Source organism: Saccostrea cucullata, unplaced genomic scaffold, assembly GCF_032062105.1.
Source record: "Saccostrea cucullata isolate Sc308-1 unplaced genomic scaffold, CSIRO_AGI_Scuc_v1 ctg2897, whole genome shotgun sequence".
NCBI classification, from domain to species: domain Eukaryota; kingdom Metazoa; phylum Mollusca; class Bivalvia; order Ostreida; family Ostreidae; genus Saccostrea; species Saccostrea cuccullata.
In genome coordinates this window covers 15533-32671 of record NW_026934740.1, presented here as the reverse complement: position 1 = coordinate 32671, position 17139 = coordinate 15533, and the positions used below count along the sequence as shown (strand labels likewise).

Here is a 17139-nt window from a genome sequence, read left to right as displayed (position 1 = left end):
AAGTATCTAAATTCGTTCACAATTTCAATTGGTGCTTCTCTGTACAAAAATATCTTTTTGGGGATCCTTCCCCTAGAAAAAATTACTATCTTAGTCTTGTCTGTATTTACTTGAAGTTTCCAGTGGTCACAATAATCAGAAAAAATATTCAACGCTCTTTGTAAGTCCTCAGGGTTATCAGATAGTAAAACTGTGTCGTCAGCATAGAAAAGTATAAATAATTTAAACATAATCTGCATTTCATTTTCTATTTTCTCACTTAAGCTCTTAATCCCATCAATATTATTCTGCAGTAAATAATTTTCTAAATCATTAATATACAAATTAAAAAGAAATGGGGATAAATTTTCCCCCTGCCTTACCCCAAGATTACACATGAAAAACTCTGAGGTATTTTGGTCAATACATATCATCGATTTTATACCACTATACATATTTTTGATAAATCTTAGACATTTACCATCTATCCCACTTTTTAACACTTTTGACCACAAACCAGATCGCCATACCGTATCAAAGGCTTGCTTAAAATCAATAAATGCACAATAAAGTTTTTTTTCTTACTAAACAAGACAAATTTACAAAAAAAAAAATCTAATATCAATATATTATCTATTGTACCATATCCTTTTCTAAAGCCAGTTTGAGCTTCAGTAATCAGTTCGAATTCATCAGCAAAAGTATTCAAACGCTCACATAAAATGCTGGTAAAAACTTTTCCTAAACAGCTAAGCAATGTTATTGGTCTATAGTTTTCAGGAAGAGTTGGGTCACCCTTGTTTTTATATATTGGCTTAACGATACCTATGAGCCATTCTTCAGGTACATAACCAGTATCAAAAATCACATTGAAAATATCAACATAAAGTGGCAAAAAACTTGATATGGTTGTTCTTATAAATTCGTTACAGATTTGATCATATCCTGGAGCTTTATTATTTTTTAGTTTGTTCACTGCTTGCAAAATTTCTTCTGCAGAGATCTGATAATTTAAAGGAGAGTTATTATCGAGATTAACATTATAATTATCATCCTCTTCATCATCTTTAGATTCTCTACGTCCCACAGTGGGATTCGAGCCCGCGACGTAAGGATTAACTCCTTACTTCGCGACTGTAGAGCAGACACTCTAACCACTGCGCCACGAGGGGGACTCACTGGGCCAGGAAAGATGAAACTTATATGAAAACATCTTTAGGTATATAAGATTCAAGTTTGTTCAAATCATGACACCCACCCCTCCCCTCACGGGGTAGGACATGGCCATAATTGACGATTAAAGTTTAAGATAGGAATATATTGGAACAATCTTTTAAAATCTACTTCTCAAGAACTACTGGGCCAGGAAAGATGAAACTTATGTGAAAACATCGTCAGTAAAATTGGATTCGAGTTTGCTCAAATTATGAACCCGGGGTAGGGCGGGGCCAAAATTTATATCAAAGTTTTACATAGTAATATAAAGGAAAAATCTTTCAAAATCTTCCCAAAAACCACTGGACTAAGAATTTGAAACTTATGTGGAAACATCCTCAGAAAGTGTAGACTCAACTTTGTTCAAATCATGACCCCCAGGGGTAGGGCCGGGTCATAATTAACGATCAAAGTTTTACATAGGAACATATATAGGAAAAATATTTAAAGCAATATGGGCTGCATTTAAAAAAAAATATTTTGCTGTTAAAATGTGTTATTATGATAAATTTGTATGTAACTTAAACCTTTATGATCAATTAGACCAAATAAAGCAGAAGAAATACTTTTGTATACAATCCAATACACAGTTTTTAAATAAGAAATCCTTGCACAGGACGACAATAGTGTAAATTTGATTGGATCGAAGCTTATAAATAATTATTGCATCGCAGATAGGAACAGCAGTGTAAGTGTAATGATTAAAAGTTATTATTTCTTTCATTAAAATAGTTATTTACAATTTTGCAACCAAAAATTCCGACTTCCAAGGAGCAGCTCATATTGCTTTAAATTTCCTCTGCTCAAGAAACACTGTACTGGACCAGAAACTATGAAACTTATATGAAAATATCTTTAGATATATTAGATTCAAGTTTATACCATCAAAGTTTTGCATAGAAATATATTGGAAAAATCTTGAAACATCTTCTTTATAATAACAAATTCATGATTAGTTATATTTATATAAGAGTATCTTTAGGTAGAGTAGATTCAAGATTATTTAGTCATGACCCCCGGGGGAAGGGTGAGGACACGATGGACAGTCCAAGTTTTTAACATAGGTGTGTATAGGGAAACTTTTTAAAAATCATCTTTAAATGAGAAACAGAAAAGTCATGATTGGTCATATTTATATAGAAGCATCCTCAGGGAGTGTAAATTCAAGATTGTATTAATCATGATCCCCCGGGGGTAATGTGGGGCCACAATGGGGGATCAAAGTCTTACAAAGGAATGAATAGGAAGATATCATTAAAATCATTTTTATGAGATTAGAAAAGTCATCGTTAGGAAAGATCATCTCAAAAAACTCATCATGAACAGAAAATTCATGATTGGTTATGTTTTTATGGAAGCATTATCATGTATATTGTAGATTCATATTTGTAAAAATTATGACTCCAAGGGGGATATGGAGGGTAGGCTGGGACCACAATTAACGTTCAAACTTATAGGGGAAAAGCAGTTAGAGTAAAAAAAAAAATGGGTAATCGTCTTTAGTGCAGATTCAAGTTTAGGTAGATTTAAATTTGTTAAAAAAAAACCCTTTTAGGGTTAAGACAACTTAAGCATTTACTGTATTGATTGTTGCTTGTTCCTAGCCATGGTGTTTAGGTGAGCGATTTGGCCCTTTGACTTCTTGTTTAGTTTAAAAACAAGTAGGTCAAGATACAACTGTAAAAAATAAAATTCAAATCGGCAAAAATTTATATTTTTATGAAAATTAACGAAATCTATAATTGTTTTTAAAATATATTTCCAAGATCTATCGAAATTACTTTGGATTATTTCTGACCATATGCAATACATGTATAAGCGATAAAAACCTTATTAAAAACATAATTGTATGCCAAACTAGATGCCTTCAGCTTTTCCATCGTCAACTTTACTAATTATGTTCCCCAAACGAAGTTGGGGAACATATTGTTTTTACTCTGTTTCTTATTAAGGTCTTCCGTCTTCAGCGGAAGACCTTCTTGTTATTCTTAGGTTTCTTTTTCACTTTTATTATTATTATTGTTTTTTTTTCTTACCGATTTTGTGCACGCGATTTCTCGAAAACGGCTTGATGGATTTCCATGAAACTTTCAGGACTTATGTTACATTACTTGAACCTTATGCGTTTTTTTTGTTTTGATGACGTCACTTCCGGTCCGGACTTATCAGCACTTTAATGGTTTTTTGAGGGTCGTTTTGCCCGCACGATTTCTCCTAAACGGCTTTTGATAGACACATGATACTTTCAGGTATGGTAGATCTATGTCTGTAGATTTGCGGAATATATTTCATTTTTAGCGGAAGTGCCGCACGTCGGCGCTCGCTATGGCCCGAAAAAAGTCCTATTGCGAATTTCAAAATTTTTGACATCTTTTCATCGATATCTTTTTACCGGGAAATATTTTGTTAAAACATATAGAACAAAAGAATTGTAGAATCCAAAGATCTTTCAAATGATATCTCGAAAAAAGGGCTGGCCCCTAAAATTAAGGGCCTAGAGGGGCCGAAAGATTTTCTTTTATATCTCAAAAAGTATTGAGAATTTGTAATACATCAAAGAAGCAAAGTTATTTAAAATGTCAAGCTTAATCCACTGGCGTCGTCAAAATACGTCCGGCGACGTCACTTCCGGTCAAACCGGAAGTAGTCAAAAATGCATATTTTTGCCTTTCTTGACAAGTTTTTGGGTAACATCTGTCACTGGGAGCATAAAATTTGATTTTCCGTCCGTCGTCGTCACTTCCGGTCACACCGGAAGTAGCAAAAAATGACTTAATTTTGCAATAATTAACAAAGATTTGGAGGATTAAACCATTTTTGGACTTCATTACTCATTTTTTTAAAATTAAAGTTACTTCCGGTCAAACAGGACGGAAGACCCACTCGTTGCTTTGTAACGAGCTCGGCTCTAGTTATTATTATTTTTCTTCTTCCTGGGAAAATTTTGTCCACGAGTGATCTTGTAAACTACACATCCGATTTAGGTGAAACCTTTTTAGGGTCAGTAGGCATGTTATGTAGACTTGCCGAACGAAGGTCATTTTGCGCGCACGTGCTTGCAAGAGCGCGCACGTGCAACACGTGAAATGACCAATATAATGGATATTGCCGTAACGTGTCTATTTTTTGATGAAATTTTTTGAAACTCATAATGTAAGAATACATTAGTAGTATAGACAAGATGGCATGGTCAAAATAGCAAGATCTCACGCGCATGCACGTGCGCTTCGTTCTGATTGGCTGAAACTAAAGTCTCAATATCTTTCTTGTTTCTCGTCATAATCCTTTGAAATTTTGAACATAGTCCTACACTATGAAGATCTACAGCATGATATATAAGAATTTTCAAAAAAACATGCGCATCGCGCGTGCTGCAATCTGATTGGCTGAAACTTTAAATGGCTATATCTCCTTTGTTTTTTGACGAAATTCTTTGAAATTTAAAACATAGTCATGCATTAGGATATCCTACAATATGATATAGAAAAAATCTATGAAATCACGCGCATGCACGTGTGCTGCAATCTGATTGGCTGAAACTTGAAATGGCTATAACTCCCTTGTTTTTCAAGCAAACAGGATGGGATTTAGAACATAGATAGACATAAGGGACTTCTACAAGACGTTATGGTCATCATGCACGTGCACGCACGTGCGTGCAGTTGGAACGAGTGAAATTAAAAATACACTTGAATGAGTGATTTTTATTATTTTTGGACTGGATCCTTTAATACATAGTATATAAAATAAATAGATAGTGTAGACAAGATGATATGGACATGCATTCACATGCGCACGGGTGCGATGCTAAAATTTGAATATAACTGGTATCCTTCTGGGAAAACATTGTTAAAGTAAAAAATGCACAGAGTTTGTCTTATTTAATGAAGCTTACATGGAATATGGCACCAAAAGGGAGTTGGGGAGCGTTTGGGGAACATCTGTAACGGTCCCCGTTACAATTAGCACTAGTTAATTTATGTACAGGTAGCAATATATTCCGTCACTAATGTTAATGTGTATGTCTCCTTACTTACTACTGAAGAACTTGCTCTGAGTACGATAAATATTTAAAGCGAGTCAGACTACTCACTGGTATGGTACAATTATAGAACATTCAATAATCCTATAATCTCGTATTATTTCTGCATTTCGTAAATTTTATGGTCCTTAAATTTAAATGACCTGTTGGCAAATAAATAAGCTATCCTTGTGACGGTTTTAAGCTGATCTGTTTTATACCAGTTGTTAAGCCTAAGATTTCCTTACTCGATTGACTAAAGAAAATTTTGTCTACATGATCATAACATAGGGTTCAAGTCAGGAGAGACCAGACAACAGGGGATCCTAACTCATCCTAGGCACCTGATCCCACCTCATAATTCCTCAAGTCATTGAACTACCTTGACAAACGTTTATTTATGGCACCGCAGAATCTGTTTCTTATTCATAACTAGTAAAATACAGTACTAGTGACTGTATCATAATAGCAATCTCCGTTGTAGAGTTGTCGTTCTATCTTATCCCAGACGCGCTATTCAAACGTATATATGAGTCAATGGCAGTAAGTGAGTATTTAGGTGAATAAAACATTAAATTAAATGCATAAAAATAAAATAAATATAATATATTATTAGAATAAAAAAAAATTCCAATATTCCGTCTATAAATAAACACACTCCATTCAGGAAAGTTTTTCTCTAATGTTACCTGGTCTTTTTCCTTTTTTAACCGTGTGTCATAGATCTGAAAAATAAACAAGATACTGTGATGGAGCATGGGATATTATTAATTTTTTTGTTTATGCATTTAAGAAAGGTAGGTTCTTATTTATTAATATAGGAATTTGAAAAAAATGTATGAATTTCATCTTTTGATATTTTCGATTTACATGCCAAATTTATGCAAATTTGAATTTTTGATATAAGTGTAAATAAAAGTTGATTTATCTTTCTTCAAGATATCCTAGCCTGTGATTAATTAAGTCAGAAAAGAGGAAATGTGTTAAACCGTATTAAAATTTTTATATTCGTCAAAAACATGTTTGCTTCTTTGATCATAATATTATATGTTCTTAAAATGTATCTGTGTGTTAATTAGCATTAATCCTATACGATACGCTAAATGTAATTATTGATGAAGATTTTGACGGGTGATACGGAAATATTTGGGGTCTTAAAACCGGTATATTGGTCGAAGCGTAAACAAACGTAATATATATTTTTTTCTAGGACCCTTTAAATTTCCGTATTATCCCTATAGTTTTCTACAAACGGAATTCATCTTGTCGAAGAAAATTTGATAAAGTTCACTTTCTCTGGGGTTAACCAAACTGTGACGTCATTTATTAGGCTCATTGCGTGCTCAAATGAAAACTACGTACTGAATATGTACATGTATAGCAGTGATGTGGTGTATTGACTTTATATGTGGTTAGTATGTAAAGTAGAGGGAGTATATTTACGACACTTAGTCGGCAGGCAGCACAAAATGGTGATATAGAGCATATTTCTCCATTAATGAAGTTTACGGGTTCTCTTTTTATTAAAGGCAAGACAAAAAACAGTGTATCAAAACTGAACTGTTTGTAGCGGCTACATATGCTGGCCCAGGATAATTTATTTGGCACGTTAATAAATTAACAAAGGAAGGTATTTAGCCTGGTAGATTCTTGAATGCAGACAACGCTTTGCCTAATTGATATGCAAGATAATATCCACCGTACAACAGTTCTCTTCATTATTTATTTTTTTTTTGCTAACTAAGATGTCGATAAATATATCAATAATCTAATTATAATTGTAACACGTCCTTTAATTGGGTGAAAGAATTAATTCTTTTCCTATAACACAACTTGCCAACGTCACAATGCGTTACGTCAAAAACGTATTTCTCCGCTTGACGTTACTTCTAAAAATTATCTTAATTTGAAGCCTTTTCCGGAGGAAAAATTGTCTGATTGTTTACACTGAAATTAACTTATAAAGAATTAATCTTATTTCAACTTGGGACAGTTAACGCTTTATTAACTACGCAGCGGTTTATAAGAAAGCGTAAACTCTCAAAAGTTATGATATATCCTATACAAAAGTTGACGTAAACTTCATTCCTTTCAAATAATATTTTTTCGTCTTTCATGACCACCTACATATATCCAACAGTGTCCAAGACATATTTATTTGCAGACGTCAATAATAACATGCCTGAAGACTAATTTAAGTCCGTAGCTAACAACCCCCCACCCCCCGTATTTATATAAGCAAAGTTACATATTCTATAATCATTGCAAAAGTGTAATGTGATCTATTTCCAGATTGTTGTATACGCCAATAACCCACGATCGTGTTCTGTGTCTTCTGCGACAGTGCAATTTGTGACGTCATGTCCTTCCACCTATCAGGACTACAAGAAAAGGTCAGAAGCTAAAAGTTGCCAGTATATAGGCCAAGACTGCATTTCACCTGATAAATTTAAATACCACTGTGTTCTGAACAGCTATGGAAACGCTTCTTTAGAAGTTTGTGCACCAGTGTTATTCATAACAGGTTACTTTTTTTTTTACCATTTTGTACCTACATTTGATTTAATTCACTGAACTCTTTAAATTAGAGACACGTGCAACGTCTTACTGGGACAGTACATGACGTACTTTAAAAATAATACAAAGCATGACAAATTCAATATATTTTTGAAAGTATTTGTCATTCCAATTAAAGAAAAAATGTAAATTAACTAATAGACCTATGCAAGATAGTGAGAATCCTTAATTTATCACCCATTTGATATTTCTTTTCATCCTACCTTTAAAACTCTTTTTGGGTGATTTTCACAATTTGCCTTTAAGATTTTATTTTATTTCAAGGCTTCTGCACTGAGTATAATACGGAGGGAAAAGTCATACAGGACCATTACAGCAAAGACTGTACAAAGTATGCAGAACCTTGCCCCTCACGCTACCTTTCTACTGATGGATATAAATGTACGTGTAATTCACATTTTTCGACTTATATGCATGTTTTTGTAGATTACCTTAAGGGAATTCAAAATAATTTTAATTCTATTCTATTGAGCTGATATAATCTGTCAGCATTATAAATATTCAGTCCATATAATATATTGATTAGCGTGTAAATAAATTTAAAGATATCAAAATTAGCTTATGTATTGTTTGTATCATTTTGATTATAAGTATATATATCTTCATATTTGTTAAAGAAATACAGTTTATAGCTTTCATATTTTGCACTGAATTTGAGAGCAAGAAGAATCATTCATATCAATAAACAGATTTTAGACTATATTTAATTATCGTTTACATATGGTATGAAGTTAATAAAAAATTATCCTGAAAACTGCATGCATTTGCTATATCCAGCTTGACATATTTTACATTACTAGGTTAGGAATGCAAATTGTTTACAATGATATCATTTTTGTTTTACAGATCATCAATGTTATACACCTCATCCTCTTTCCAATCCACCAGAACTTACTTTGCAGAAATCAGGCCTTACCAGGTGCTAGTAATTATAATTTTAGAAACATATCTCTTTTTTGTCTACTTTTTAATTAAAAGAAAATATTATAAGATGAAAAGGTATTGTAATACTCTACTTTCAGGATCGGTCTGCTAGTTACAATATCCTTAGTATTAATTGCTGGAATCATATTAACAGTAATATGGGAGAAGTTAAAAAATATATTTCAGCTTCCATGGAAGAAAGGTACTTAAGTTCCAGATGTATCTCTTTACATTACAATTTTTGAGAATGGAATATCATAATGATATTATATCTTAAACCTAAAAAGTAAATTGTCAACTCTCCAAGATATGTTTCAATTACCGATATGTCTACCTTAAAAAGGGAAAGCTTAATATTTATTTTAATTTATGATTTTAGAAAAGAAAGCAAATCATCCACCTGCTGCAACTGAATTGTCACTAATGAACACCAACTAAGATTCCAATAAAACATATGCACAAAGACGAAACATGTATTTGTTATTTATCTTAATTACAACTGTTTGAATTTCAGTATCCAATATAGTTTCTCTGTCTCCATCTGTTAAAAAGACAATACTGTGTCGTTGACTAAGAAATCAATCCTTACGTCGTGGGACCTGGAGACCGGTATTACGGACGAGACCATATAAGCAGAGGGTCCCTGTTGCAGTAGGTGTTGAATCGAGAAAGAGCCCTCACAGCTCAAAAGGCCCTGAGTCTGGAATATTGTCACAGATATGTAGGCCTTCACCTTCAAATGGTTGGTCTCCATATAAGTGAAAAAATCTTTAGAGGGACGTTAAAAACACCACAAAATCCACTATTGTGTTTCTATTAATTGTTTTGTTGTACACTGTATAAATATACATTGAAATTAACTAACGCAGGATTGTTTAAAAGATTCCAAACAAACCCGCATAACTGTTTTCCCGGTAGCGGTAAACTATATGTATTTTTAAACCTATATCCAGATCATGTTGATATATATATATAATTATATATACTAGTATATTACGTTCTTCTTCATCTTTATCACACAGATATCTCCATAAGTACGACGTACAATAAGAAACCTATTGTACCTATTGTACATTTTGTGATAAAAGCACCATGCTTGGCACAACGGTAGACATTTACAAAATAAAAAACAACTGGACATTGGGCCATCGCAGAATCAGGCGGCCATGGCAGCAATTTTACACAATGGTCTCTAAAAATTGCTTTTATGATTGACATTTACTAACTTCTTTCAAAGATGTCACCTACCATTATAATTTAAGATATTAAAAAAAATATTTTATTAATCACTATTTTATAAAATGCCTCGTGCTGTTATTAGTGCTTCTCATAAAATATATGCTTATGACACCACTTTAAAACATATCCAGAGGATACAAAGGTTAGTCAAAATTACATTTTCGTCCACCTGATTTAATACTGATTAATAAATGATCCATTTTATTAATATCCAAATAGTACAGAGAGTTTATAGACACCATATCCAATTATCAATATCATATGTTTTATTGTTCTTTTGTTTAATTCTTAAAGGACACGGGCTTGAGAAGTAGAGCAGCAGGCAGATTCTCTATAAGTTTTAAAAAATCTCAATTCTTTTGCCTTTTCTTCAAAAGCCAGTTTTTCCAGATGAAAACAATGAGATCTTTATGCTTAAAAATTGGTTGGTAAATTATTGACATTTAAAATTCAAAATTTACAATTTTCGTATATCATTATATCAATATGTAACTGGGTGCCATTTTAGAGAAGGGGAACTTGTTGCAATGTTTCTCTCACATTCCGCCACATATACATTTAAGGAATAACTCTAATTCTTGGCAAAATTATCGAGTATAATATGGTTTGGGTCAGTTTACGCTTTATAATCCGCGAAGCGGATTATAAAGAAGCTTAAACTGACCCAAACCATATTATACTCGATAATTTGGCCAAGAATTAGAGTCATTCCTTATAATTTAATTTTAAAATAATTAAACAACTGGGGGTGTAAAATGTGTTGTTTTATGAGTTCAAATTTACCGCGCAATAATACAACCGTAGTAACGGAAGTGATGGGAAGCGAGGGGAGGTAAAAACTGATACATAGATCTAGCAGCCATGATGCTTGTTTACACGAGGTAAGATCGAGCTACTGTTTGAAGCTGAAGGTACATTCATTAAATCTGGAATTTTCCATGAATCCCAAGGACTGGAAATGAGGGGATTGATGGATACAGATGATTCAGCTGGTTGTCAAGGGAGGTGTCCCCATACCAAACCAGGTTATACAAGTTTTATGCTGTCTCCTTTTTGGAAATCAACCAATGAGAGGCAAGAATACAAACAAAATTAAATTATATATTGACAAATTTTGCCTAGGAATTATTCCCTTTAGCCGCCATCTTGTAGGGCAAAACAATGAATTTTCCTCTTTGAGCGACCAATTGTAAACATGCATGCCAGAAATAAAGGGGCAAATATTAAAAGTCTCATATTAATGAATCAATACAGGCTATAAAAACGCATTTCCGTAAGAAAAATAGAGTTAGCTTTATCTCAGTATTCAGTATAACTAATTGAACTTGGTTGAATGATGAAGGAAACTGGGAGAGTTGCCCTACAACATGGCGGCCATGGGGAATAACTCTTGCTTAAATTAGCTCAATGGAAAACCATCTATACATAGAGACATGAAATTTTATCGGGGATAAATACTTTAGCGTTAATTGCACTCTACAAACTATCACAAATAATAGGACACCCCCTCTCGTGCACAAATACACGGAAATTGACTGTTGTGGAATTTCCGTAGATGTATTTCCTTGTACTTCCTTATTTAATTCTCGGGGAATATTTTTTTCCATTATGCTTTCAAAATATGTGAGATGAGGAAATTTAAAGTAAACGTCCCGCATGTGTTTTTATTTAAGACATAATATATCTATTTAACTCGAAGAAGAGGAAATATTAAGAAGGACTTTGTAATTAAAAAAAGGACCAACATCTTTAACAATTTAAAAAAACTGCAATATAGTACAACAAATCTTTAAAACAGAATAATTCAAACCTTATTTGCAGGACCCTTTCTTGTCTTTATTTGAGAACTCAAAAAAAAAAAGAAGAAATTAAAGATGTCGTCATAAAAAAACGATTCCATTTATACGAATGAATAACTATGTACATGTATTTTACTAGACTAGGTCAATGACCTACTCTTCATGCTTATGACCCTTGATTATGCCATTTTAGACAATCCATTGTTTTGACTTTTCATACTCAGAGACATGGCAGTTTAAATTTGAAGAGCACGTGCTTGCCTTAGGTTTCAAATCTCCCTTGATTTTTTAAATTCATGCAACGTACGTGCAATGAGTAATGGGATATTCAACACGGTCAACTGAAAATAGTTGAGCGTTCAATAGTGGTCAGCTTCAAAGGAAATAGAAGAGCATTCAATTGATGGTAAACTGCTAAAAAAAATAATAAAAATAGAGGAGTATTGAACTAACGGTCAACTGTAATGAACTTAGAAGTCAACTGCAAAGAAAATAGAGGAGCATACGTCTCATAGTCAACTACGAAGAAAATAGAGGAGCATTCAACTAATAATTAACTGTAAAGAAGACCACTCTATGCAAATGAGCTGAAAGCTCCCTCGTTTGCATGGCGAAAATTCAACTAATGGCAATTTGACGGTCATTTGATCGTCAGCTACCTGTAGCAGTAAACTGAATACTCCGATTGATTTCTATTAGTATTTTTTCGTTTGGCATATATATGAATTTGAACAATAACGTGGTTTATTTTCCAATCTGAATCTTCTCTGTCAATTTCCCCATTTTAATCAATTTTAAATTTAATGCTATAAAAATCTAAATAATTAGAATTCTAAAAAACTTTAGCCTCATTTTTTTGGATGCTCATATTCTGTTGGTATAAGAAAAATGAGGTTATTGATCAAAGTATTGATATATGTTATCTAGCATTGTTTTCGTTCATAAATTTGAAAGAAGAAGGTATGGTTTTAGCTTTATTGCGCCCTAAAAATGTAATGACATCAAAAAGTTTTGAAACTGGCTTAAATATTAGTTAAATAAATGACTCTGATAAATCAGGAAAGAACATGGCATGACAGTTTACCACTCTGCAAATATGACTTCATTAATGTGAAGCATTTTTCTATTTTCAACAGAAAAAGTCTCAAAATGGCACATTTCAAGGGTGATTTTCCTTTAGAAAACAGTGTCCACAGCCGTCGCCCACGTTAATTTTTTAATATTTCATGCAAAATTCAATAACAAATCACATATCTCAAGATCTTTGTGGGCGATGCCTGTGGACAATATTATCTGAAAGAAAATTCCATTGAAAATTGGTGTCTTCTGCAACTTTTTAAGAAAATACGGGAAAATACACTTGTTTATGACGTCATAATTAGCATTTAAAAACACATGTGAGAAAAATGACTTGTATGACTTTTCTGCATTAAATTTCAATTATTTAAAAAGCATGAGTTTTCAACTTTTACACCAGTTTCATTTTTTAGAAATTCACAGGGCAAAATTTGTATGGAAACCATACCTTCTTCTTTTAGTTGTATGTCAAAAATATGAGCTTTAAGTCATGTTATTATATAGCATATTTATAGTCCCTATATAATCTATGCAAAAGCAAACAGTTCATATCACTACATATTCACTGGATTTTAGGCCGTATTCACCGAAGGGTCATTGCGCGTGCAGCGGCATTGTGACATCACAATCAATACCTCAAATAACGTTGTATACGGTGGTTGCAACGGCCACAGCCAGCTCTGTATCTGAACAGGAAAAATATAAGACAAACCTATCACAGGATTATTTCTAAACAATTGGATGTCTTACACGTAGCGAATCTCGGAAAGGAAAACACGGAGGTTACAAACTGTAAATTTGGGCATGTTTTTTTAAATTTTCAACGATGGAAGTTCGTAATGAAAAGGTGTCGTCATGCAGCGTTCAGTGTCTTATTTATTCAAAACCAGACTATATAATAACACAGTTATGCACTCTCATGGTTCGCCTCGGTCAGTATTGATATTTTTCTGGTGAATATCAAATCATATTCAACACCAAACAGTCCATAATTGTATATCATTTTCAAAATGGTGCTTAAGACACATACCGTTACGTCTAAACTTAATATGAATGTTTGGCGAGAAATAAAACAATATTGTTTCGATATAGACAAACTAGAATTTCGTCCAAATTTCCTCTACGTCATCATGTATACTCTTTTGTATAATGAAATATTAAAATTGATTTTAATTTATGATATGATTTTGTCTATTTAGATCAAATTTGATATAACATAGTTCTTTGTGATATTCCATTCCTTTTATCTAAACACTGTCAATGTAAATTTCATTCTTTTATGATTTATTCAGAAAAGTTTGAATTATAGAATAAATACAAATGCATGAATGTTTGGATATAACATAGTAGCACCCGAAGATTTGAACCTACCAAATGTCTACATGAACAAAAACTTTCGGTATTAAACTTTATAAATATGCATAAATACATGTAGTAAGAATATAAAACCTCGTGTTTTTCGTGTATTTTGCCAGTTGACATACAGTCAGAATGTGTTTTAACAAAATGACTTCGCAAATGCCTAATGATGAGGTAAAGAAATTTACGAGTTCCATTTTTATTTAAAAAGCAGTTGTAAACAAATTTGTAAATAATCATAAGATATTTTTTTTAATCTAACGGGAGATGAAATCGTCAATGATGAAGGTCGTACACAAATAGACAAACAAATTGACCCTCTGGTATTGAATGGAACAGCGAGTTTAGATAAAGAGGAAACGATCAGCCGTTTTAGAGCTTTAGTATGTTAATCATGAAGACCTTGTTGTCGTGAATGATTCACGAAAACCTCCTACGTCTCAAAAAAATTGTTTGATAACGCCTTACTTTTATATTTTTGACAACATTTTTCGACCTCGGAGGTTATCCTGTAACATTCACGACAACGCAGACATTATTTCTTAACTAATCGTAGATGAAAGGGTATAAGCCACAAAAAATAATTTCTATGTTTAATTTTCATATATATCTTGATGGGATTTTGGTTTAGCTTCTTAAGTCTTCTGCAAATACGTCAGGCTCTGAAGAAAAAGTCAAAAACCATTTGTTGTAGAAATAATTTAGTTGGGTTCATCGGTATCATTGCGCTCTAGATGATTGAAAACGTTATTTTGGTAAAAGTTATCTTTTTTAGTATTCACATCGATGTAAGTAAATTCCGATCCATCAGTTGTGAATGTGTCTGCAATTGAGGGATTAGTAATCCCCGCAGACAATTCTCTCAACGATAAATAGTCTATATGGATCTGATTTACTTCGGAAAATTCCTGATTTCTTTTGGTTTCCCGTTCAACTATACTTTCCCGCTGCTCAATTACCCGATGCTTTATTTTTCTGGAGATTTTAAATGCAGAGTGTAGGAAAACTATAAGGAGAGCAAATAACGAAACTGCAAGACACGCAGAAAAGAAATAGGTTCTCTTTTCATTTTCTGTGATGTTTTGTGAGGTATTTCCAATGCTTACGGCATCAGCTGTTAAAAGAGATGTAGGATGTAGATAGACTAATAGACTAATCTTTAAATATATATAAAATTATATATATATATATATATATATATATATATATATATATATATATATATATATATATATATATATATATATATATATATATATATATATATAATGCAACATTTAACACTGCATGATTCGAAAACTTATCCATGATATCCATGATAGCATGTTCTCTAATTTTATTTATCTTACTTACTAGTAGGAATAGTGCAGCCTGTCTCTGCATTACAAAATATTTCATCACAAACGCATAATTCTTGACAACCGTCCCCGAAATTTGGATATCGACAATTAGATGAACAATCTATCCCTTGACGACCAGTCGGACATTCTGGGATTCAAACAATTTTTTAAGTCTTTTAAATTGAAAAATAGTGAGACAAGGAAATAGTTACATATATACAAAAAATAACTATTGTTTAAATACCCACTGATGCATTGTTTTTCCTTTTCACTCCAACGAAAACCAGCACAACACTTCTGTAATCTGCAAGGGAAAGTTCATTCTTTTGTTTTGTATTTATAATTTTATATTATCACACTCTTCAAATTTTAAAAAGAAGATATTCAGTATCTTGTGGTTTGATGTGGACCTTTTTTCATGTGTGGGACAGGATTTTAAATTTCATTTTACATGCGAAGCACATTTGAAACAACCTTTAACAATTCTGTCTCACATTTATTACATTTTCTTTTATTTAGACAGAAAATATTGTTAATATTGGTTTTAACTACATGTGAGAAAAATTGGTACGTTGAATCTCTGTCAGGATTGTTTATTTGCTATCTGTATCTCTTATCAGACAAGGATGTATTTTTTACAACAATAAAATTAAGTGAGGGGTAATTTCAGGTTCTGTCACACTGTGATATAATATCAGTTTTATATCCTTTCACATTGTGACATAATATCACTTTTTCACATAAAATGTTTTAGTATTAAATCTTGAAAATATGATAAACATGAATAGTACATACCCACTACATCCATCTACCACATTCTTTATACACAAAAGAGATACCGACAATATTACGATCGAAGCAATATCCGTGATTCTTGAAAGATGCATGAGATTAAACCTCTTAAAGGACTGTTCCAAAGACTTTTGTTAGCTCAGTTGTACAATGTATGATGGCTGATTTATTATGTATGCGATGCGCACCACTGGATCGTCGACATAAATCCTGACAATATCTAGTTTTCATTAAAGTCATAATTATGAAATATCTAATTACCGGTACGTGTATATAGTGGACGATCATCATTGGCTTATTTCCGTTCACTAGCAGATATGATCTTTTTCGTGATAAATTACAATTAACTAGGATAGAAAATAGTCTAAAATTACATATGAAAAAAAGAGTAACTGCATTAAGGATAAGAGTCGTTTGCGTCAAAATAAACTTTGAAAGCAGACATTTTTCTTTTAATTACAGTAATGATCAGTATATGATCTACAACTCTACCTATTACATAAAAGTGTGTATTTACGACGTACGAAACTGTTTTCTAAGGCGGGGGTAATCACATTTCGGATAATTTCCATACAATAATGAGGACGCCCACTTTTTTTACTGACTTTATAATATTTCGTCACGTGACTTCAACGTAGCATTTTTTGTGCTAACTTAGACACTGTGATCGAACAGGTTAAATATTCAGCCATCGATTCAAAGTATTCTTTTTTTATATATGAATGGGCTCATATATTTTAAATTTTTAAAGAAATGTACTTCTGACATATAGAATAAATAGGAAGACGGAAAATAAAGATGTCGTATGCTAGTATTT

General features: G+C 32.5%; 1 protein-coding gene and 1 long non-coding RNA gene across 2 annotated transcripts; one reads left to right on the top strand and one right to left on the bottom strand.

Annotated features, from left to right (window-relative positions):
- Positions 1–5896: 5896 nt before the first annotated feature.
- On the top strand, positions 5897–9175 carry LOC134241251 (uncharacterized). The gene is made up of 6 exons (XM_062723312.1): positions 5897–6012; positions 7508–7739; positions 8057–8173; positions 8639–8711; positions 8815–8918; positions 9096–9175. Exons 1-6 carry the CDS (start codon positions 5965–5967, stop codon positions 9152–9154), a joined length of 633 nt encoding a protein of 210 aa, XP_062579296.1. The 5' UTR covers positions 5897–5964; the 3' UTR covers positions 9155–9175.
- A 5488-nt stretch (positions 9176–14663) lies between these two features.
- Positions 14664–15835, bottom strand: LOC134241250 (uncharacterized). The gene is made up of 3 exons (XR_009986620.1): positions 15779–15835; positions 15544–15678; positions 14664–15304 (listed from the first exon to the last, which is right to left on the bottom strand). It is a non-coding gene; the product is annotated as an uncharacterized LOC134241250 (long non-coding RNA).
- Positions 15836–17139: the final 1304 nt, after the last annotated feature.